Source organism: Canis lupus, chromosome 27 (genome assembly GCF_048164855.1).
Source record: "Canis lupus baileyi chromosome 27, mCanLup2.hap1, whole genome shotgun sequence".
Lineage (NCBI taxonomy): Eukaryota > Metazoa > Chordata > Mammalia > Carnivora > Canidae > Canis > Canis lupus.
In genome coordinates, this window is record NC_132864.1 from 20,979,119 (window position 1) to 20,999,558 (window position 20,440).

Consider the following 20,440-nt stretch of genomic DNA (forward strand, 5'->3'; position numbering starts at 1 on the left):
GAACGAGGACCAGAGGACGGGGTGCGCCCCGGCTTCTAAAGCGTGGGAACCAGAAAAAGACCAGCCCAGCGGGAAATGGAGGGTGAAAACGAGCGTGTCCGGGTTAAAATGGGCGGTGAGGAAAGAGGCAGCGGGCCGGACCAAAAGAGGGGGGGATCCCAGAAGAGCGGGGGTCCAAAAATGGAGAAGCTGGGTAAACATGGGTGTGACCCGGGAGGGCTGGAGGTCGCGGAAAGAGGTGTTGGGGGACTGCACGGAGAGAAGTGAAACAGGGGCACGGTGGGGGCTCAGGAACCTTCTTGGGGGGATTAAACCCACACATAGGGGCACCTGAGTGGCTTAGTGGTTGAGCATCTGCCTTTGGCTCAGGTCGTGATCCCGGGGTCCTGAGATCTAGTCCCCCATCGGCCTCCCCACAGGGAACCTGCTTCTCCCTCTGCCTGTGTCTCTGTCTCTCATGAATCAATAAAATTAAAAAAAACAAAAAAAAAACAAAAAAAAAAAAACCCCACACATAGTCAAAGGGAGGGGCTGGGTTGAAAGGAACCTGGGATACTGAGGTTAAGGGTTTTGTTAGGGAATAAGAAGAGCTGGGGAGCAAAGTGGGGGGCAGCAGAGGCAACCTGGAGCGCAGTAAAGAAAGCGGGTTTGGTGGGAGGAGGAATGACCTAAGAGGGGGACTGAAAGCTTCCTCTAAGCACTGAGGTCTAGAGCAGGAAATCTGGAGGGATGTGTAGATGTTATAGGGGCTGCAGTTAGCTGAGTGCGGTGAAGAACTCCAAGGCCGCTCAGAGCTACAGGACAGCTGATAGCATTCATCATTTCAGACAGTCCAAGCAGATCCATGTTCTTCTCCCTGAAGACTGCTACCCTAGTCCTTTCATGTTAGAAAGCATGCAGTCTGACCAAAACCATGCGTATGCAGGGGGGGGGGGGAAAGAAATGGAGAAGAGGCACCTGGGTGGCTCAGTGTTTGAGCATTTATTTGCCTTGTGCTCAGTCAGGCCTGGCTCAGGTCTGGCTCAGGTCGTTATCCCCGGGGTCCTGGGATTGAGTCTCTCTGTGTCTCTCATTCATAAATAATTTTTTTAAAAATGGAAGAACAAGTTTCTCAGATCAGGAAAGGTGCAGGTGTCTCAGTGAGTGTGAGAGTATGTACAAACAATAAAATGGCAATGAGAATGCTATCATCACCAATACAGGTAAGTATTGGTAGTAAAGGTAGGAAAAAAAGAAAAACAACAACAAGGGGAGGCAAATCCATTTCTCCAAATCTTTGTTTACTAATCAAATCTAAATCAAGATCATGAAAGCATTTATTTAAAAATAACTTTATTCCATAATCTTTTTTAAAAAATCCATATTATACCTCAGAATAAATTTCTCTTGCCCATTCCCCCCACCCCCATCACACACCAAATATTAAAATGTAAATAATGCAGAGGGATCTGCTCATTCTTCTTCGCAACAGTTCCTGGTCAGTCCGTGGTGAGAATTACCAGTTGGTACTTCCTGCATCACAATAAATTTTACCTGGCAGGGATGATTTTGCAGATTTCGGTGCATGCATTATGGAAGTTTTTCATCATGGGCTATCTGCAGGAATAGGGCCTGTATGTGCTTGTGAGAATTAGAACTAATTTCAAAGCCACAGGATTGCCTTCTGAAATGTCAGTTGTGATAGCCCTTAAGTATTTATCTTCCTGGTCCTGATAAACAGATCTTGGAGTTCACAATACATTCAGATAAGATTGTGTAACAGCACAATGTAACAACTTGGACTTTGCCACACAGTTTGTAACCCACTATCAACATGTTTGTAGTTTGGGGTTGGATCATCTTAAAAGAAAGCCCTAATTCTTTAAAAATCCTTAAAACTTGAAGACCGCCAGTACCTGTGCTCTTAACTGGCCCAGCTATATCGATGTACACACAGGGCTCAGAAACAAGCGACAGAAGTTGTGGCTCAGCTAACCTAGGGTTTATAGTGTTTGGCAATAAGACCTGGAAGCCCCCAACTGCTAGTGGAAAAATCCTTCTCCAGAGATTTCCCATCATCAGGTGCATATGCAAGAGAAGAAGTAGTTATGGAAAGCATCTCAGTCATCTTTCAAATCATTCTCTGGGTTCGTATCTAGGGACTTCTTTTCCTGTTTCTTTTTTTTTAAATATGGTTGACTCTGTAGAGTGAACTCTCAAATTCACAGAATCACAGAAGATTCTAAAGGGACATGAGCTCAGAGTTCAGTGACTTTAGAAGCAACTCAAGTCTCCTGTTCTAAAACACTAATTTAGCCATCCAGAGGGATGAAGTACAGGAAGTACTAGGCAACAGAAGCCTGAGCACGCAAGAATTGCAGTTCGCACCTATTCCTGAGGGGTGGAAAGTGCAGTCAGCTCCTGCGATCCACAGGGCTCCAAGCTGGGGACAGGGCTCACTTCTAGAGATTTGCTCAGTACAGCCTTTTCATCCATCCAAGAAAATAGACCCCCTCTACACCACAGCTGCAGGGGAAGGCTGCAGATAACCAGTTTCTTATCTTACCTGAATCCCAGTCCCTGTTATTTGGAGAAAGGAAGCTCTCTCTGAAGCCCTAGGTCTTGCCTATTAAGCAGGATATGAGCATTAAAAAGTGCAAAGTCAAGTCAGATTTTCATGTTCAGCATACGTCTTTTGCACCCTTATTAGGTTTCTGACATTTAAGAGGCTTGGATGAAATCAGAGAAGAAAAATCTCTGGGCTGTATAGGGATCTGGAGACAGCTTAAACTCATCAGATGTTATTTGATTTAATTCAAAACTTAGTATTATTGATCAATGCATCCTCATAAGGTGTAGAGAAGCAGTAGGAAGGAAGCAACTTTTCCCATTCCTATTTCCAAGATGGAGAAACTGAGGCCAGATGAACTAGTCTGCCCAGGGAGTACTTATCACCAGATACTCCATTGCAAAACATTTCTCCTGCCTTCTTTCGGAGCCACAGGAAAAAAGAGGAGAATGGGAGAGTCTGAAAGCTACCAGGGTATCACCTAAGAGGCTTTTGTATTAGTATGAAGCTCTGCAAAATGAGAGGTTCTAATGAAAGGCACTTCCTCTTAGGGGCCCCTACCTCTTTTGAAAAGAATTATATACCTCCAGGGAAGCAAATATGGTCAGGAGAGCTCTGATAATGCTCTCCTCTGAAACCATTCTATAAAGAACAAGAGACCCAGGCAACAGCTTCTAATTTACAGTTGACATTGTTTCTTCCACTAGAGAGGGCAAAGTCCAGAGGGTAAGAAATTGTCTACTGAATACCTCCTGGACACTTTCACATCCACAGATACCTCATTCAGTCCCCACTGTGCCATAAGGCAGGTAATCACTTCACCTGTTTTACAGATGAGGAAACAGAGGCCCAGGGAGGGGTAAAGCAACGTGCCGGAGCCCAGGAACAAGCAAGTGACAAGGCCTACTCTCAAGCCTAGGTGTTTCCAGCTCCAGAACCTGAGCCAAAGTGCCTCCCTCTGACTAGCATCAGTGGCTGACACCTCCTTAACCTTTTCCAGGGGATGTCTGGTTTTCCAGCTTCCCTGCACAGTGACAAAGGAGGCGTCTCTATCACTGCATGCTATTCCCTTGTGTATTGGGGCAAGCTACTCCCAGACCACAAATAGTGCACTGAGAGCCTGGAAGTCAAGTGCTTCCTCCTGCTCCTGCTACCTCCGCATCAGCATCAACCAAGATGAAGCCAGAAGTCACAGTGGAACAGGCACCTCAGGGGGCAAATGCATCTTTCCCCTATTGGCTACCCATCCCCAACACTTGTTAACATCCATGAGAAAACTTACAGCAAATCAAGCCAATTTGCGGGGGGCCGGGGGGGGGAAGAAAATCCATGTTTTTTTGTTTTTTGTTTTGCTGAGAGTCCCAAACCATTTTAAGCCTTCAGGCAGGGGCACAAGTCAAGTCAAAGCAGAATGAAAAGCTCATCTTCGACATTGCTTTCCAAGCTTTTAGGACAGGATCGTGGAGGACAGTTCTCTTGTTCAAACAGGCCTGTCTTCTTCCTGAATGATATCACTCTGCTCCTCACTGCTGTTGTCTGGAGAGGAGGGAAAAGCAGATCCGCATCTGAGGGAGCTCAGCGAGAGGTCATTCTATCTACACCCTCAGTTTGCAATCACTGCACCTGCCAGTTCTTTACTGGTCGGCCTCAGAACTGGAAGTCATGGGGGAGCAGGTGGGGCAGATGCATGTTCCCCTTTTCTCCTGTTCTTTCACTCAGAATCCTCTAGACGTGCTTGATGCTATCTACCCTGCATAAACCTGGTGTGTGCCGTTCCCCTCATCTGGAATACTCTCTTGCCTTTCTGCTTCTTCAAACTCAACTGTCCTGAAAGACTTGCCTCATCTCCTCCTTCCGCCATTTAGCTTCTCCCGACCAAGGCAGAGCCCCTCAAGGCATTCACCTCTCTGAGGTCCTGTTATTTTTAAGCCGATCATTCATCTGGCAATAATCAGATTCCTCCTTGTGACGGTTTCTCTATGTTCTCTCACAGTGACGGTTAAATCTTGCTTCCACTTTAATTTTCCCCAAGTGTTCCTCGGTACACTCTAACTGATCTTGTAAAGCTCTCTGTGTACAATTACGATCGGTCTTTTTATATTCTCCTAACAATGCCAATATTGTGCCCTTCCTGGAGCAAGGCCTTGATAAATGTTTGCCAGTTTAATTGTAGTGTCCGGAGTTGACAGTAGATCCTAGATTAAACGTTAACTAACTTCCCCACCCTTTAAAAAAAAAAAAGGAAACTCAGAGCACCCGGGTGGCTCAGTGGTTGAGTATTTGCCTTTGGTCAGGTCATGATCCTGGAGTCCCAGGATCAAATCCCATATCAGGCTTCCCCGTAGGAAGCCTACTTCTCCCTTTGCCTATGTCTCTGTCTCTCTGTGTCTCTTGTGAATAAATAAAATCTTAAACAAAACACAACAAAAATGAAACACACCTCATAGAGAGATGCTCACTGGGAATCCCACTGCAACCCAGCAGAGTGCTTTGAAAGAAAAAGAGCTTACCTTGCAAAGCCTGGAGACCATTGGCCATCCAGTCAACATTCCCGTTCACCAGTGCAGTCACTCTATGAATGTGACCATGCTTAGGGATTTCTTCTGGTGACTCCTCCCCCTCGTTTGCTTCTTCCTCTTCTTCCTCCTCCTCTTCTGCAGCATTTTCCTCCTCTACCTCTTCCTCTTCTTCTGAATCCACCAAAACCATGACATCACCCATGTCTTGCCCCCTAATTTCCAAAGGGAGAGAAATAATCAAGACGGTACTCCATTTTTCTCTAACATCAGCCCTCGCCAAATAGAAAACACTAGATTTATGGCAACCTCTTTTGTAACATGGAAAATTCTTGTGCATTCAGCTCGGTTAAGAGAGAACATTGTGGCTATAATCTCTCAAAGAGATGCTGCCACAGATCCCTACAGAAATCACATATCATCCTAGGTGGGTTTCATTACTCCCCCCTGCTCTTTGGGCAAGTAGGACTTTTTGTTTCAGGGACCTACCATTTTAGTTCCCCCCGCAGCTCGTACACGAATGCTGTGTTCTTTTCCTAAAATGCCCCTTACTTCTCTACTTACTGAAATTTCACCTCCTACTCTTTATTCAAGGCCCAGGTAAGGTCCTCTTCCTCCCCGCAAGCCATGAACTATGATTGCACTTGGGAGTCCATGCCCAGGGGGTTAGCATTTAATTCTTCTCCAGTTCATTGCTGGCTCTGCCTACCCAATCAACCTGTACATTTCTTACACATGTGATGGGCCAGTCACAATGCTAGGAGCATTAAATTTTCCTGTAATCTTCACAGTCTCCTTCTGGAAAACCAATGAGGAGACAGAGGCTCAGACAGGGTCAGGGATTTTCCATGAACATAGGGCTTGGGAACGGCAGAGGCGCAATCTGAATCCAGGTCCACTAGTTCCAAAGTGTTTTTCCACTATGCCTTGCTGCCTTCTCCTGTGAGAAATAAGCCTGGGGAATGAAAGATTCCCTGGGAAGATGGCCCTCAAATACAGGGCAGTAAAGGTAACATATTCCCATGAAAGATGACCCCAGAACTGTAATATCCCTTTATAAACTGGTTAAGAGAAACAAAGAGAAGAGTTCTTTGCTCTAACCCAGGATCTCCTTAGGAAATGAAATACACAAGTTCCTGGGGATCCCTGGGTGGCCCAGAGGTTTAGCGCCTGCCTTTGGCCTAGGGTGTGATCCTGGAGTCCTGGGATCGAGTCCCATATCGGGCTTCCTGCATGGAGCCTGCTTCTCCCTCTGCCTGTGTCTCTGCCTCTCTCTGCATGTCTCTCATGAATAAATAAATAATATCTTAAAAAAAATACACAAATTCCATTTAGTTACCTTGCCCCTAGGGGGCTGGTTCCCCCGTTGTTGTTTTTTTAAGTTTTTATTTATTTATTTTAGAGCTAGAGTGCACAAGCACAGGGAGGAGCTGAGGGAGGAGCTGAGGGAGGGGGAGGAGCTGAGGGAGATGGACAAGCAGATTCCACACTGAGCACATTGAGCACACTGAGCACTGAGTCTGAGGTCTCAATCCCACGACCCTGAGATCATGACCTGAGCCAAAATTAAGAGTTGGACGCTTATCCAACTGAGCCACCCACATACCCATTCTGAGATTTCCTTTTGGAAGGGGCTTCTGGGCATGCTCAGACTAATTTTCTAAAACATGCTATAAGACTATGACTTATTCTTTTCAGCTCCTTTTTAGAAAATTAAATAAAGGCACAAATGACTGGGCTCACGGCATACACACTGTCTTTATGCTTCAATGAGAGCCCAGCAAGGTGCCCTGCCCTGAGGTCTGGCATTGAAAAAAGAACATATAGACTTTGGAATCACTTAGACCTGGATCCAAACACAGGCACTGCCATTCATTTCCTGGGTGAGCTTGCAGAAATTACTTTACTTCCCTGAGCGTCCATCTCCTTATTGGGAAAATGCAGGTGCCACCACCAGGCTGAAGAAATTACAAAAGAGTTTCTAATAATGCCCAGTGAAGCCTCTGCACCAGTGTCTGGCTCATGCCAGGTCTTTAACAGTGGCTGCTGTTATTGCTTTTATGAAAGAAAACAAAAATGGCAGTGAAGACAGATCATGGAAATGGGTTTTTGACTTGACTCTAGGAACACTCACCTGAAAGTGTTTCCTACTGAAGGGAGAAAGGAAAAAAAATTAATATCCAGTAACATCCATTTCAGCCTCACAAAAGTTTTTAATGTAACATTTACAAAAGAACTGACAACTGAGAAAAATTGACCCAATGTGATAGGTGACAGACAGGGTGTTCAGGAATGATACTTAAGTTATTCATTATTGCACACCAGGACCCAGTGAAGAAGCCTATGGAACGGGATGTGAGGTGGGAGCACAACAGGGGCCTCCTTCCCCCACCCACTCCCTTTCAAGAAGCCTAAAAGGTAAACGAAGGGGGGACCCAAGAAATCCTTACCTTTCCAGCAGAACACAGGGCTATAATACAACATAAGCCCTGAGATAATGGCCAGTCCCAGCAGCAGGAGGCTCACGATGGTTCCCACAATTCCCCCGATATTTAAAGGTTCTGCAAAGACAAATCACACTACTGGTTCTTCCACCTGATACACATGCTGGTAAAAGAGCAACACCTCCCTCCCTTCCTCTGCCTGGATCTTAGTCCTATTTTGGTTCCATGATCTTCAGCAAGGCATATGACCTCTCCATAAAGCAAGATAAATATCTCATTTCCCTCCCTCTGACAGTTTGTGGGTAGCAAATGAAGCATGTGATGCAAAAGAACATTGGAAAGTTAAAATCTGGGATCCCTGGGTGGCGCAGCGGTTTAGCGCCTGCCTTTGGCCCAGGGCGCGATCCTGGAGACCCGGGATCAAATCCCACGTCGGGCTCCCGGTGCATGGAGCCTGCTTCTCCCTCTGCCTGTGTCTCTACCTCTCTCTCTCTCTCTGTGACTATCATAAATTAAAAAAAAAAAAAAAGGAAAGTTAAAATCTCCATGTGTTTGTCAGACATCAAGACTTTATAAGGCCACAGAAATAAAAATGGGGGCTATTGGGGCTATGAGAAACAGTGATGAATGGGAACAGAACAAAGAATCCAAGAACAGTCTACACATAAAAGAAAATTTGATATATAACAGATTAGTCAATAAAAGAGGAATTATTCAAGAATGGTACTGGAATAAATGGCTATCCAAAATTGGGCCAGGGAGAAACTTGATCCTCATACCATTCACAAAAATCAATTCTAGACAGATCAAAGATTTAACTATGAAAGGCAAAATATTAAAACTTTTTAGAAGTATAGGATAGTATCTTTATGGTGTGGCAGAGATAAGATTTCTTGAGACATAAAAAAAACTAATGAGGTCAGATTCATAAAATCAACTACATAAAAGAATGCTAATCAAAGGATACCAGAAAGAAAGCAAAAAAAAAAAAAAAAAAAAGGATGAACAAACTAAAAGGAGATATTTCTAACATGTAAAACTATAAGGAATTAGTATGCAGAATTTCTAAAGAACTCCTACATATCTGTAAGAAAGGGGAAGATGTCAAAAGACATAAATGTGTTATTTCACAGAAGAAACACAAATAGCAAATAAACATGAAATAATGCTTAATCTTCTTAGTAACCATAGAAGGGCCAATCAGAACAGTAAGATTCCACTTAAATCACAAAACCTCAAAGCCAAAATATGGAGAAACTCAACACTCTTGAATGCTGATGTTCTGAACAGAAATTGGTACAACCACTTTGGAAAATAATTTGGTATTATCCCATGAAGATACAAATGTGCATAATCCTTCCTTTCTCTTCCTTCTGCATATATCCTAGAGAAATACTGGCCTGGGAACCTACTGTATATGTACACAAGGAGCTGGGTAGAAGATTTTCATAGCATCACTTTTGTTCATCACAACAAAATCAGAAACGATACAAAGGTCCATCAGCAGGAAAATTAGTAACTTAGTTGTGGAATCACAACACAGTAGATAATCCTACAGTAGTGAAGAGGTAAGTATAATTTACACAGTGGCATGAGTAAATCCTGGGAACAAAGTCTGGAGTGGAAGCAGCAAGCATTTCACATATGTAGTAAAGCTTCTTGAATTAAAAAAATTCAGGGACGCCTTGAGTGTCTGCCCTTGGCTCAGGTCGTGATCCCGAGGTTCAGGGATCTAGTCCCGCATTGGGCTCCCTGCGGGGAGCCTGCTTCTCCCTCTGCCTGTGTCTTTGATTCTCTCTCTGTGTCTCTCATGAATAAATAAATAAAATCTTTTTTAAAAAAAAATTCAGGATAGTACTTATCTTTTTTCAGGAGGCCCAGGATGAGACTAGAAAGGGGTCTAGAGGTAGGGTTGCCTGAAAAAATATGGTATGACCATTTAATTTACATCTCAGATAAACAATGAATCATGTCTTAGCATAAGTATGTCCCATGTAAAATGTGGGATATATTTAGACTAAAAAAAAAGTCTTTGTTTTTTCTGAAATGCAAATCAAGTGGGCATTGTTTTAGCTTTGTTGTCATTTTCTAAATCTGGCCATGCTACCTACAAATAACTGCAGCATTGTGGGCACTGCTCTGTATGTTAAGCAGGATGGCATTTCTCAGATATCCTTACTATCAGGCTTCATGACTCACATTTTTAATATTTTTAAAATACATTTTTGATACATACTCTTTGGCATGTAACAAGTTATTGTTTTTTAAGTTTTATTTTATCATTTTTTTAGTAATCTCTACACCCGATGTGGGGTTCAAATTCACCACCCTGGGATCAAGAGTTGCATGCTCTTCCAACTGAGCTAGGTAGGTACCCCAACAAAAATTCTTTTTGTTTTTTTTTAAAGATTTTATTTATTTATTCATGAGAGACAGAGAGAGAGGCAGAGACACAGGCAGAGGGAGAAGCAGGCTCCTTGCAGGGAGCCTGACATGGGACTCGATCCTGGGTGTCCAGGACCATACCCCAGGCCAAAGGCGGTGCTAAACCACTGAGCCACCGGGGCTGCCCAAATTATTTCTTTATCCCTATGCAGTGTTAGAGATTTAGGACTGGATAATAATTTTTCCACCCCATCAAGTCACACTCAAGCAGATATACCTGCTTCCCGATGGCAGTGACCTGAGTATAGGGAAGAACCAAACCATCCCTCCCTATGCCAGTGCCAGGTCCTCTGAAGCTCTCAAACATCTTACTTTGGGGCCACTTCCCTCACTCACCTTTCACACTCAGCCAGATGTCCACCTCTCGCACCCCCACGGGGTTCTCAGCCCGACAGACGTAGTAGCCCTCATCCACAACCTGGGAACAGTTGCGGATGGTGAGAGTAGAGCTCTGCCCATCCTGCGTGATGAGATAGTGGCCATTGGGCCGGATGACCACCTCAGGCTGGGTGAGGTTCCTCAGCCACAGGATCTTGGCAAGGGGGTAGGCTCCAGACACTTGGCAGGTGAGTGTCACATTGCCCCCCACGAAGCAAGTCTTCATGGGCTCAGAGAGAAGGGAGGGGCTCCCTGGTGATCAGAAGGTAAAGAAAGACAAATGTTCAGGGAGATTCAAGCTGTGGCCTGAAATTTTCAAGAATATTATTACCTGGGCAGCCCGGGTGGCTCAGTGGTTTAACACCACCTTCACCCCAGGTTTGATCCTGGAGACCTGGGATCGAGTCCCATGTCGGGCTCCCTGCATGGAGCCTGCTTCTCCCTCTGCCTATGTCTCTGCCTCTTTCTCTCTGTGTGTGTCTCTCATGAATAAAAAAATAAAATCTTAAAAAAAAAAAAAAAGATTATTATTACCTTCCCAGCACCTGGGTGGTTCAGTCATTTAAGGGTCTGCCTTCAGCTCAGGTCATGATCCCAGGGTCCTGGGATCAAGCCCCACAACAGGCTCTCTGCTCAGCTATGAGTCAGCTTCTCCCTCTGCCTCTTCCCCCACTCATTCTCTTTCTCTCAATTAATTAATTAAGAAAAAGAATATTTAATGAAGCAGCTCCAGGAATTTCTGTACTGTGCTTGGTGTCATTTAATAATAACAGCTAACATTTATTTAGCATCTACTATGGGCTAGGCACTATTAAACTTATTGACCCCATTTTGCAGGTGAGGAAACTGAGACCCACAGACAGTTATATAACTTGCTCAAGTCATATAACCAGGTAAGTATGCACTGAGGATCTGGGGTAACCAACTGTTCTAGTTTGCTGAAGCCTGAGGGGGTTCCTGAGATATGGTGCTTTCAGAGAAGTCTTGGGCAAACCAGGATGAGTTGGTTACTTTTTTTTTTTTTTAAAGATTTTATTTATTTCAGAGAGTATGCAAACAGCGGGGGTGGGGGGGTATGCAGGGAGGGAAGGGCAGAGGGAGAAGGAGAGGAAGAATCCCAAGCAGACTCCCAGCTGAGGGCAGAGCCAGGTGTGGGGCTCAGTCTCACAACCCTGAGATCATGAGCTGAGCTGAAATCAAGAGTTGGACTCTCAATCAACTGAGCCACCCAGGTGCTCAGAGTTGGTTACTCTTATAAGCCCAGACTATACCAGGCTTTTGTAGCCCACACCCCTCACGTCTATGCTATAGGCTTCCATAGCCACATCGCTCATACAAAAAAAAATGGGTGCAGAGCCTGCCAAGAGCACTCGAGGGGACAGTAAGGCAGCTGTATTCACTTCCTAGTGCTTCTGTAACAAATTCCCACAAACTGAGTGATTTAAAACAACAAACATTTTTATTCTTTCATAGTTGTGGAGGCCAGAAGCTGGAAATGATCTTATGGGGCTTGAGTCAAGGTGTTGCCAAAGCTCATTCCTTCTGGAGGCTCCAGGGAGGGGTCCATTTCCTTGCTCTCTCAGCTTTCCAAAACTACCTGCATTCCCTGGCTCCTGGCCCCTCCCTGCATAGCTCCAACCTCAATCTGTCATCATGTCTCCTGCTACTGACTCTGACCCTCCTGCCTCCCTTTTAGAAGGACCCTTGTAATGACGTGGGGCCCACCCTCATAATCCAGGATAATCTCTCATCTCGAGATCTTAATCGCAGCTGCAAAGTCTCTTTTGCCATGTGAGGTAAAACAGTCACAGGGATTAGGACATGGACATCTTTGTGTGGGTAGCATTAGTCTGTCTATCACAAGTCTGTCCTAGACAGCGAAGCATCCCCATGGTCTTGGGGTCTGATCCGAGTGGGACACAGGGAACTGTAACGTCTCCTCCAGCGATCCATTTATTCTCTTTATGGCAGAAGCCTTTTCCCAAAACATACGCCCTCCTGGGAACGGTCTAAAATTCATCTTGGGTGATATATTAAGCCTATATTTTTGGCAGCTGAAGGATACCAAGTGGCATGTTGAGCTCCTGCCTGGGAGAATGAAACCCCACGCTTCCTACCAGCAGTTGTTCCAAGAGACAATCTAGGGTTTCACTGCTGGCACCCTGGGAGGAGAGAAGGGGCAATGAATGCATGTGGAGGGCAAGCTGGGAGTGTGGAACAGCTCAGAGCCTCTCCCCCTAAATCAGGTCAGCAAGAGAGTCCTCTTAACCTAGGTTTGCTCAGGAAACTCATGTGTTACGCCCCTTTCTGGATCAACCATCAGGTCCTCCAATGTTGCTAAATCATACCTTCCCCTCTTCCTATCTCCTTTGGGGTCACAAAGCCTGAAGCAGTGACAAGCTTCATCAGTATGTTGGAATTCAGGGGCCCCCAAACCAAAGTTTGAGAAATGGCCTCCTCGCCCTGTATAAAAAGCAAAACAAACTATCCACCTGGTGGCCCCTTTTGAGCTTTCACCCTCAAAAAGCCAAATCACCCAAATGGCTGGTATGGCATCTAGAAATTCAAAGAGTTTCTTTCACTTAAGACAATGCTGCGTGCAGGGATGGAGTCAAGGGTGGGATGCTGCGTGCAGGGGTGGAGTCAAGGGTGGAGGTTGTGGGGGGATGCCTGAGTGGCTCAGCAGTTGAGCGGCTGCCTTCGGCTCAAGGGGTGATCCCAGGATTCAGGATTGAGTCCCGCATTGGACTCCTTGCGGGGAGCCTGCTTCTACCTCTGCTTATGTCTCTGCCTCTCCCTCTCAATGTGTCTCTCATGAATAAATAAATAAAATCTTAAAAAAAAAAAAAGGTGGAGGTGGGTGGCATGCAGGGCCCTTACATCTGTAAGAGATGGACAAAACAAGGGCCTTTACATCAGGGGCTGGTTAGTGCTTCCGCTTACCAAGGTGTGAGTGGTTTTCTTCAGCATAGAGGCTACCAACAATTCAAAGAAAGGTGTAGGCAGCACGAATCCCCAAAAGCATCCCTTTTCATCATTTTGGGGACTACACTGTTCTGCATCCCAAAGGTGGGCATTAATATCACGTTTCCTTTTTTTTTTTTTTTAAAGTAAGCTCTATGCCCAATGTGGGGTCTGAACTCACGACCCCAAGATCAAGAGTCACATGGTCTACAGACTAAGCCAGCCAGGCACTACTAACATTACTTTTCAATGACTTACTGGTCCTCCCAAGTGAAATGATCTAGAGACTCCTTCTTCCCCAAGGGCTCTGCTGTTCAAAGTACGGTACCTGGACCAGCAGCATCAGCACTTCCTGGTAGCTGGTTAGAAATGCAGAATCTCAGGCCCATCCCAAACATAGAGAGTTAGAATCTGCCTTTTAACCAGACCCCCAGGTGACCTGGATGGACAGCAAGGCTGAAATGCTCTGGGCCCATGTGACCAAGAAGGGACAGGGGATAACTGGACAACGTCAGAGTCAGGAAGGTTCTAGGCTCTTGTGCCTGTTTCCTTTCTAGTCAGCTCTTTCCTCCAGACATATTTCTTAATTCTGAGCACATATTTAGATTCAAATTACTGGCCAAGTCTCAGAAGCCACAGGAATGGCGACTCAGGATCTGCAGAAAAAACTAAGGGATGGAGGAAATAACACCAAACCTGTCACCTACCTCTGCCATCTCCCCCTCTCTCAAGGTCAGTCGCTTACTTAGTCATGTCCTGGGACTTCCTGTCCATGGCCCATTTCAGAAGTCTTCATCAGACACCACAGTGAGCGTGTGTCCTCCTTCCTGCTGCAGAGGTTAGGTCAAGCCCATTGCCTCTGCTCCATCATCCGTAAAAGGGAACACACAGCGTCTGCCACAAATTCACATCCACCTGGAATCCCAGGATGCGACCTTATTTGGAAACAGGGTCTTTGCAGATGTAACTGGATAAGGATCTCAAGATGAAATCATCCTGGGTTTAGTGTGAGCCCTAAGCCCAGTGACTGACATCATATTACAATAGAAGAAGACAGAGAGAGAGACAAGCACATAGAGAAAGCCACATGGAGACAAAGGCAGAGATGAGAGGGATGGCAGCCACCAGCCAAGAACACCTGGTGGCATAAGAAGCCAGGAGAGACATGGAAGGGTTCTACCCTGGAGCCTTCAATGACCACACGACCTTGCCAATACCTCAGATTCAGACTTCTAGCCTCCAGAGCTAGGTCAGCATAAATGTCTGTTGTTTTAAGCCACCATGTTTGTGGTGCTTTGTTACAACAGCCCCAGGAAACTACTATGCAAAGATAATAGGAACACTCAGCTCACAGGGTGGTTGTGAGCACAAGCAAGATACTGTGTGGCAAATACTGAGCGCAGCACCTTGCACTCAATAACTGTTGATGTCACTATCCTTGTGATACAGCCACTTCCCTATTTCATGTTTCTCAGACTTCTCTCTCCAAGTAAATTTCACGTCCTTCAAAGGTCAGGACTCGGTATTCCTCCACAGTGCCCAGTGCCATGCTGAGTACATAACTCTTGCCCAGGAAGATTTGCTGGATTAGGTCCCAAGGAAGGGGGTTCGCAAGGGAGGCAAGGGTTCTGGAGTCAGACCACCCTGGGCTAAGTGCTGGCCCAGTCACCCAAAGCTGGGTGATCTTGGGTGAGTCCATTCATATCATGTCACATCTGCAACTTACAAACTGTCCTAACCTGCAGGTTATTGGGAGGGTGGAAAACAACATGTTAATGATTTGGAAACAGGAAAAGAACTTCAGAGCCCAGAAACCTAAAAAAAGCAGGTTATGACAGAGGTGACCTTCAAAATCAGAAATTGCTGAACACCAGCAGAAATGAGGCATAAATGTAGTTTAGGAGCCAAGGAGGACAGAAAAATACCTATGACACGCATGATAGTTCTATGAAATTAACTGACAAAGTTAATATAAAGTACTCCTAGGGGGTCACCTGGGTGACTCAGCGGTTGAGCGTCTGCCTTTGGCTCAGGGCATGATCCCAGGGTCCTAGGATCGAGTCCCACATGGAGCTCCCTTCAGGGAGCCTGCTTCTCCCTCTGCCTGTGTCTCTGCCTCTCTCTCTCTCTCTGTGTGTGACTATCATAAATAAATAAAAATTTAAAAAAAATAAAAATAAAAAAAAATAAAATCTTTAAAAAAAAGAAAAAGTACTCCTAGGGAATAATAGGAAAAGATGAACCTAATAGAAAAATAGACAAGACATGAAGAGATAATTCATAGATGAGATATAGGGAACCAGTAAGCATAAAATATTGTCAACTCTGCTAGGATCAAAGAAACCCAAATCGAAATAGTTACGCCATGTCTTAATGAGCAAATAGGAAAAAAGTCTAAAAAATTAATGATAACACTCAAGGTCAGTGGAAACACAGGGAACTAAGTACTCTCACATGGTCTTTCTAGAAGGGAGTCACTGCCAGTGGGTAGAGGGCTTCTTTGTGAGGTAATGGAAATGTTCTGGAAGTAAATAGTGGTGATGGTAATATAGCATTGTAAATGTACTAAAAACTACCACCTTAGACACTTTGAAATAGTGAAGTTGAGGTTATGGGAATTATATCTCATTCAAACTAAAATTGCAAAGTATCAGTTGGGCTGGATTTGGCCCATGGGCCACAGTTTGCCAAGCCCTATTCTAATGCAGAAAGTGAATCTTGGTCTCTTATGTTGCCCAAGACCAGCCAGGTACCAGACACAGATGAGACACTCGGGGCATGTTTGCTGAATGAGTCAGTGGGGGAGTGTCAACCATGGGAATGCCACTTGCCTGAGAAAACCAGCATGTCCTGGAATATAGCAAGGCTTACTTCTCAGCAGGCCAGCTCTCCATGGCCACATCTCTGAGGATTATCCTGATAAACTGTGAGGAAAACCCTCAGCATGGCCAACAAAACCCAACACTCTCTGTCCTTGCTTACTATTGTGTTAGATTCCTGGGGCTGCTATACCAAAGTACCACAAACTCGGCATCATAAGACTACAGAAATCCATCCTCTCACAGCTCAGAAACTCAAAAGTCTGAAATCAGTGTGTCAGCAGGCTTGATTCCTTTGGAGGTTCCTGAGGGAGACACCATCCCATGCCCCGTCTTAGCTTCCAGTCATCACCAGCAATCATGGGCATTTCAGGCTTATAGACACAGCACTACAGTCCCTACCTCCAACACCATGCGGCACTGTCCCCATGTGTCTGTGTCCAAATGTCCCTCTTCTTGTAAGGATCCCAGTCAGGGGAATAGAGACCATCCTAACCTAGTAGGACCTCAACTTAATGAAATCTGCAAAGACTCTTATTCCAAATATGGCCACATCTGCAGGTACCCAGGACTAGGACTTGAACAGATCTTTTTAGGGAGACACAATTCAATACACAACAGCCATCTAGCCTTATGGGTACCTCATGTATAATACTCTGGCTACACTGGCCTTCACTCAGTTCCTCAAGTGCCATGTACATTTCCAACTCAGGGCCTTAGCATTTGCTATTCCTTCTGCCAGGAATACTCGGTCCACCTGGTCAGATCCTTCTCATCCTTCAGGCCTCTGCTCAAAATACCACTGCCACAAGGAGATCTCCCTGCCCCCTAGGAAGAGTCTTTAACACACCCCACTTTATCCTCCTCACAATTATTATCACTATCTGAACCTACCTCACTTGTGTTTGGACTTTTTGCCTTCTTTTCACCCCCCACCCCACACAAAAGAATTTGAGCTCTATGAAAGAGGAATGGTCGTGGTTTCAAAAACACTTTCAAGGGATGCCTGGGTGACTCAGCGGTTGAGTGCCTGCCTTTGGCCCATGGTGTGATCCTGGAGTCCCAGGATCAAGTCCCACATCGGGCTCCATGCAGGGAGCCTGCTTCTTCCTCTGCCTGTGCCTCTGCCTCTCATGAATAAATAAATAAAATCTTTAAAACAAAAACAAAAACATATCCAAAAATTATTTGACACTCTTCCCTCCAAAAAGGTGGAGCCCAGGGGTGCCTGGATGGCTCAGTCAGTTAAGCATCTGCCTTTGGCTCAGATGATGATCCCGGGGTACTCCCTGCTCAGAAGGGAGCCTGCTTCTCCCTCTGCTGCTCCCCCTGCTCATGTTCTCTCTCTCACTCTCTGTCTCTCAAATAAATAAATAAAATCTTAAAAAGAAGTGGAGCCCAATTCCATCCATTCCCCTTGAAAGTGGAGCCAGAATGAGTGACTCATTTCTAATGAACAGAATAGGCAGTGGGGATGCCTTGTGACTACTGAAGCTGGGTGGTTCAGAGAAAAGATAGCTAGTGTCTGCCTGGCTTGCTCCCTCTTGCATCACTTGCTCTGGGGAAAGCCAGCACCATGTTGTAAAGACAGACAAGGGGCCTTGTGGAGAGGCCCATGTGGAAAAGAAGCCACCTGCCAGGCGTGTGGGTGAGCACCTTGGAAATAGGTCCTTCAGACAATTTCAACCCTCCCAACTAGGTCTTGCAGCTAAAACCCAGGAATCATAGAGCCACGGCAAACCATCCTCACTGTACCTTGTCTGAATTCCTGGCCCACAGAAATCATAGGATAAACAAACGATTTGTTGTTTTAAGCCATTAAGTCTGGGGGTGTTTGTTACATAATAGGAGATAGCTAATAAGTGAACCACACCCATATCATTCAGGCTCCATCTCCAATACCTAGAAATTGTATCTGGCATGTAGCAAGCGCTTAATTAGTATTTGTCAAGTGGAAAACAGTTTGGATGAGAACCAAGAAAGCTTGGTTAAGCATCTTTAAAGTTTGAAAGGAAGGAAACATAAAAGAAAAGAAGAAACATTCAATTCACTGTGACATCTTGGGATTTCTCTCCCAGACCTTGCAGATGGTTTTCTCAGAATAAAGATGGGTGGACCCCAACCCAAGACAAGGCAATCCAGACTCACTGATCTGTACCACGCAGCTGGCTCCCAACTCCGGCCCCACTATGTGGCTCCCAACACACTTGAACTTCTTGCCATCTGACAGCTGGGACTGGTTCAGCATCTTTACCCCCAGCTTTGACATCCCCACGACCACACCTCCTGGCTCTTCTGTCCACAGGAAGTCTGGGTCTGGGTATCCTCCGTCCCAGCGACAGGTGAGCTGCAGCATGAGCGATCCTTGTGACATCTCTGCCCAACACTGAGGGGCTGATGGAGGGGGAACTGAAAAACACCAGAGGATGTGGACTTAGTCACAGGCTCTAAGATCAGCCCTTGAGCTGGCTCTAGGGATTACAGAACCAGGGTATCAGAGAAACATCATGCCCAGTGAGCATACCCCGAAATAGATCCTTAGCACAAACTAGTTGTGTCACAACTTATCTCCTGGGCTAAGTGTTACATCTCCAAGGATGTGGGCCTCATTCATCTTTGCATTTCTCACTAGCCACAATGGCCTTTAAGTGTGGCTATTTGCATTTAAATTAATTGTATTCCATTACAAACTTAGTTCTTCCATCATACCACACACATTTCAAGGGCTCCAGAACCAGATGTGGTGGGTGGCCACTGTATGGAACCACACAGAATAGAACATCTCCATCATCAAAAAAGTCCTACTGAACAGTGCTGGTCCCCAGGGGGAGTTACAGGTGGGATTCACTCCCACCTCTTATTAACATATACCTCCTTTTTATTATATGCATATATTACTTAACATATATTTCCTTTTTATTAACATATACCTTTTTATTATGTGCATATATTACTAAACACATAAAAATTTAACAAGTTATAAAGTTAGAAATCCAATGTAACCCATGTGTTAATAACTATATATGAATGGGCCCCCAGGTGGCTTGGCGGTTTGGCGCTGCCTTCAGCCCAGGGCCTGATCCTGGAGACCCAGGATCGAGTCCCACATCAGGCTCCCTGCAGGGAGACTGCTTCTCCCTCTGCCTGTGTCTCTGCCTCTCTCTCTCTCTCTCTCTCTCATGAATAAATGAATAAAATCTTAAAAAAAAAACTATATATGAAAAATCACACACATTATATGTGTATATTATGTGTATCTATGTATATTATGTATGTATTATATATGTATACTATGTTTTATATATTTTATGTAATACACATAAATAGAAATAAATTTGGATCTTACATGGATGGATAGACACATATCATCTACAAAATAAATTATTGATAAGACACCAAAATGATGGTTAGAATATCCTTTTCTTCTTTATGCTCATCTGTTTCCTCTAACAAGCACCTATGACTTCATTTACAATGGCTGTCATTTATGACAGAGAACACAGACACTTATAAAGGTTCCAGACAACGTATGAATTAAGAAAGGTGTTATTATCCTGTTTGCTAATTTGTTGTTCTAAAGCTTCCTTTCATTAGCATGGATTCTGATGAGTCCGCTCTACACATTGACAATGCTTGTCATCCAAGGAACGTGTTTTGCCCCTAAAATAAAAGTTCATGAACTGCCTGTCCTGACAGCGCTAGAGGCCCTGAGTTCACGGACAGAAGGGGGACGGCCGCATAGATAAATAAACCGTGAGCTTTCCATACAATGGGATATTAACTCAATCACAGAAAGGAAAGGGGGACGGACACCTGCTACAACATAGACGAACCTTGAAAACATGATGCTAAGTAAAAGAAGTCAGTCACAAAAGACCACATGCTGTATGCGTCCAATGAGACAACACATCCAGAAGAGGCAAATGGAGGGAGACAGAACACAGATAGGCGGTTGCCAGGGAATGACGAAGAGAAGAGGTAGTAACCGCTCAGTGGCGACAGGATTTCCATTTGGAGTGATGAGAATGTTCTGGAACTAGACAGAGGTGGCAGTTGCACAACACTGTGAATATACTAAATGCCACGGAGTTGTACATTTTTAAATGGTTGTTATGTACTTTCACCTCAATTTAAAAAAAAAAAAAAAGCAAGCATGAGACTTGGCACTAACTTCTCTCTGTGGCTCACAGGGACTCTCCTGTATCCTTACTTAGCAGCTAGTTTCTAGAAGCGACTCCCTCTCTGACACACAGCCCTGGGTGTGTACATGTGCTGAGGGAGCCACAGAAACACGTTAGGACCCGTGCAGCAGGCATGCCTTTATAG

General features: G+C 45.0%; 1 protein-coding gene and 1 long non-coding RNA gene across 6 annotated transcripts in view; one reads left to right on the forward strand and one right to left on the reverse strand.

Annotated features, from left to right (window-relative positions):
* Window positions 1–1,315: 1,315 nt before the first annotated feature.
* VSIG10 (V-set and immunoglobulin domain containing 10) overlaps window positions 1,316–20,440 on the reverse strand; it is a 36,552-nt gene continuing 17,427 nt past the window's right edge. For 3 of the 5 annotated variants that reach the window (XM_072802727.1, XM_072802729.1, XM_072802726.1), the window contains 6 exons: window positions 18,263–18,523; window positions 10,290–10,583; window positions 7,515–7,625; window positions 7,199–7,214; window positions 5,059–5,279; window positions 1,316–4,084 (listed from right to left, as the gene is read on the reverse strand). In XM_072802727.1, coding sequence (XP_072658828.1) covers window positions 4,029–4,084; window positions 5,059–5,279; window positions 7,199–7,214; window positions 7,515–7,625; window positions 10,290–10,583; window positions 18,263–18,523 — 959 coding nt within the window. In that variant the 3' untranslated portion in view covers window positions 1,316–4,028. The remainder of the gene's footprint in view (window positions 4,085–5,058; window positions 5,280–7,198; window positions 7,215–7,514; window positions 7,626–10,289; window positions 10,584–18,262; window positions 18,524–20,440) is intronic. The other 2 variants (XR_012019282.1, XM_072802728.1) reach the window with 2 other exon arrangements.
* On the forward strand, window positions 8,366–19,335 carry LOC140619394 (uncharacterized). The gene is made up of 4 exons (XR_012019284.1): window positions 8,366–9,076; window positions 9,800–9,875; window positions 11,169–11,224; window positions 18,193–19,335. It is a non-coding gene; the product is annotated as an uncharacterized lncRNA (long non-coding RNA).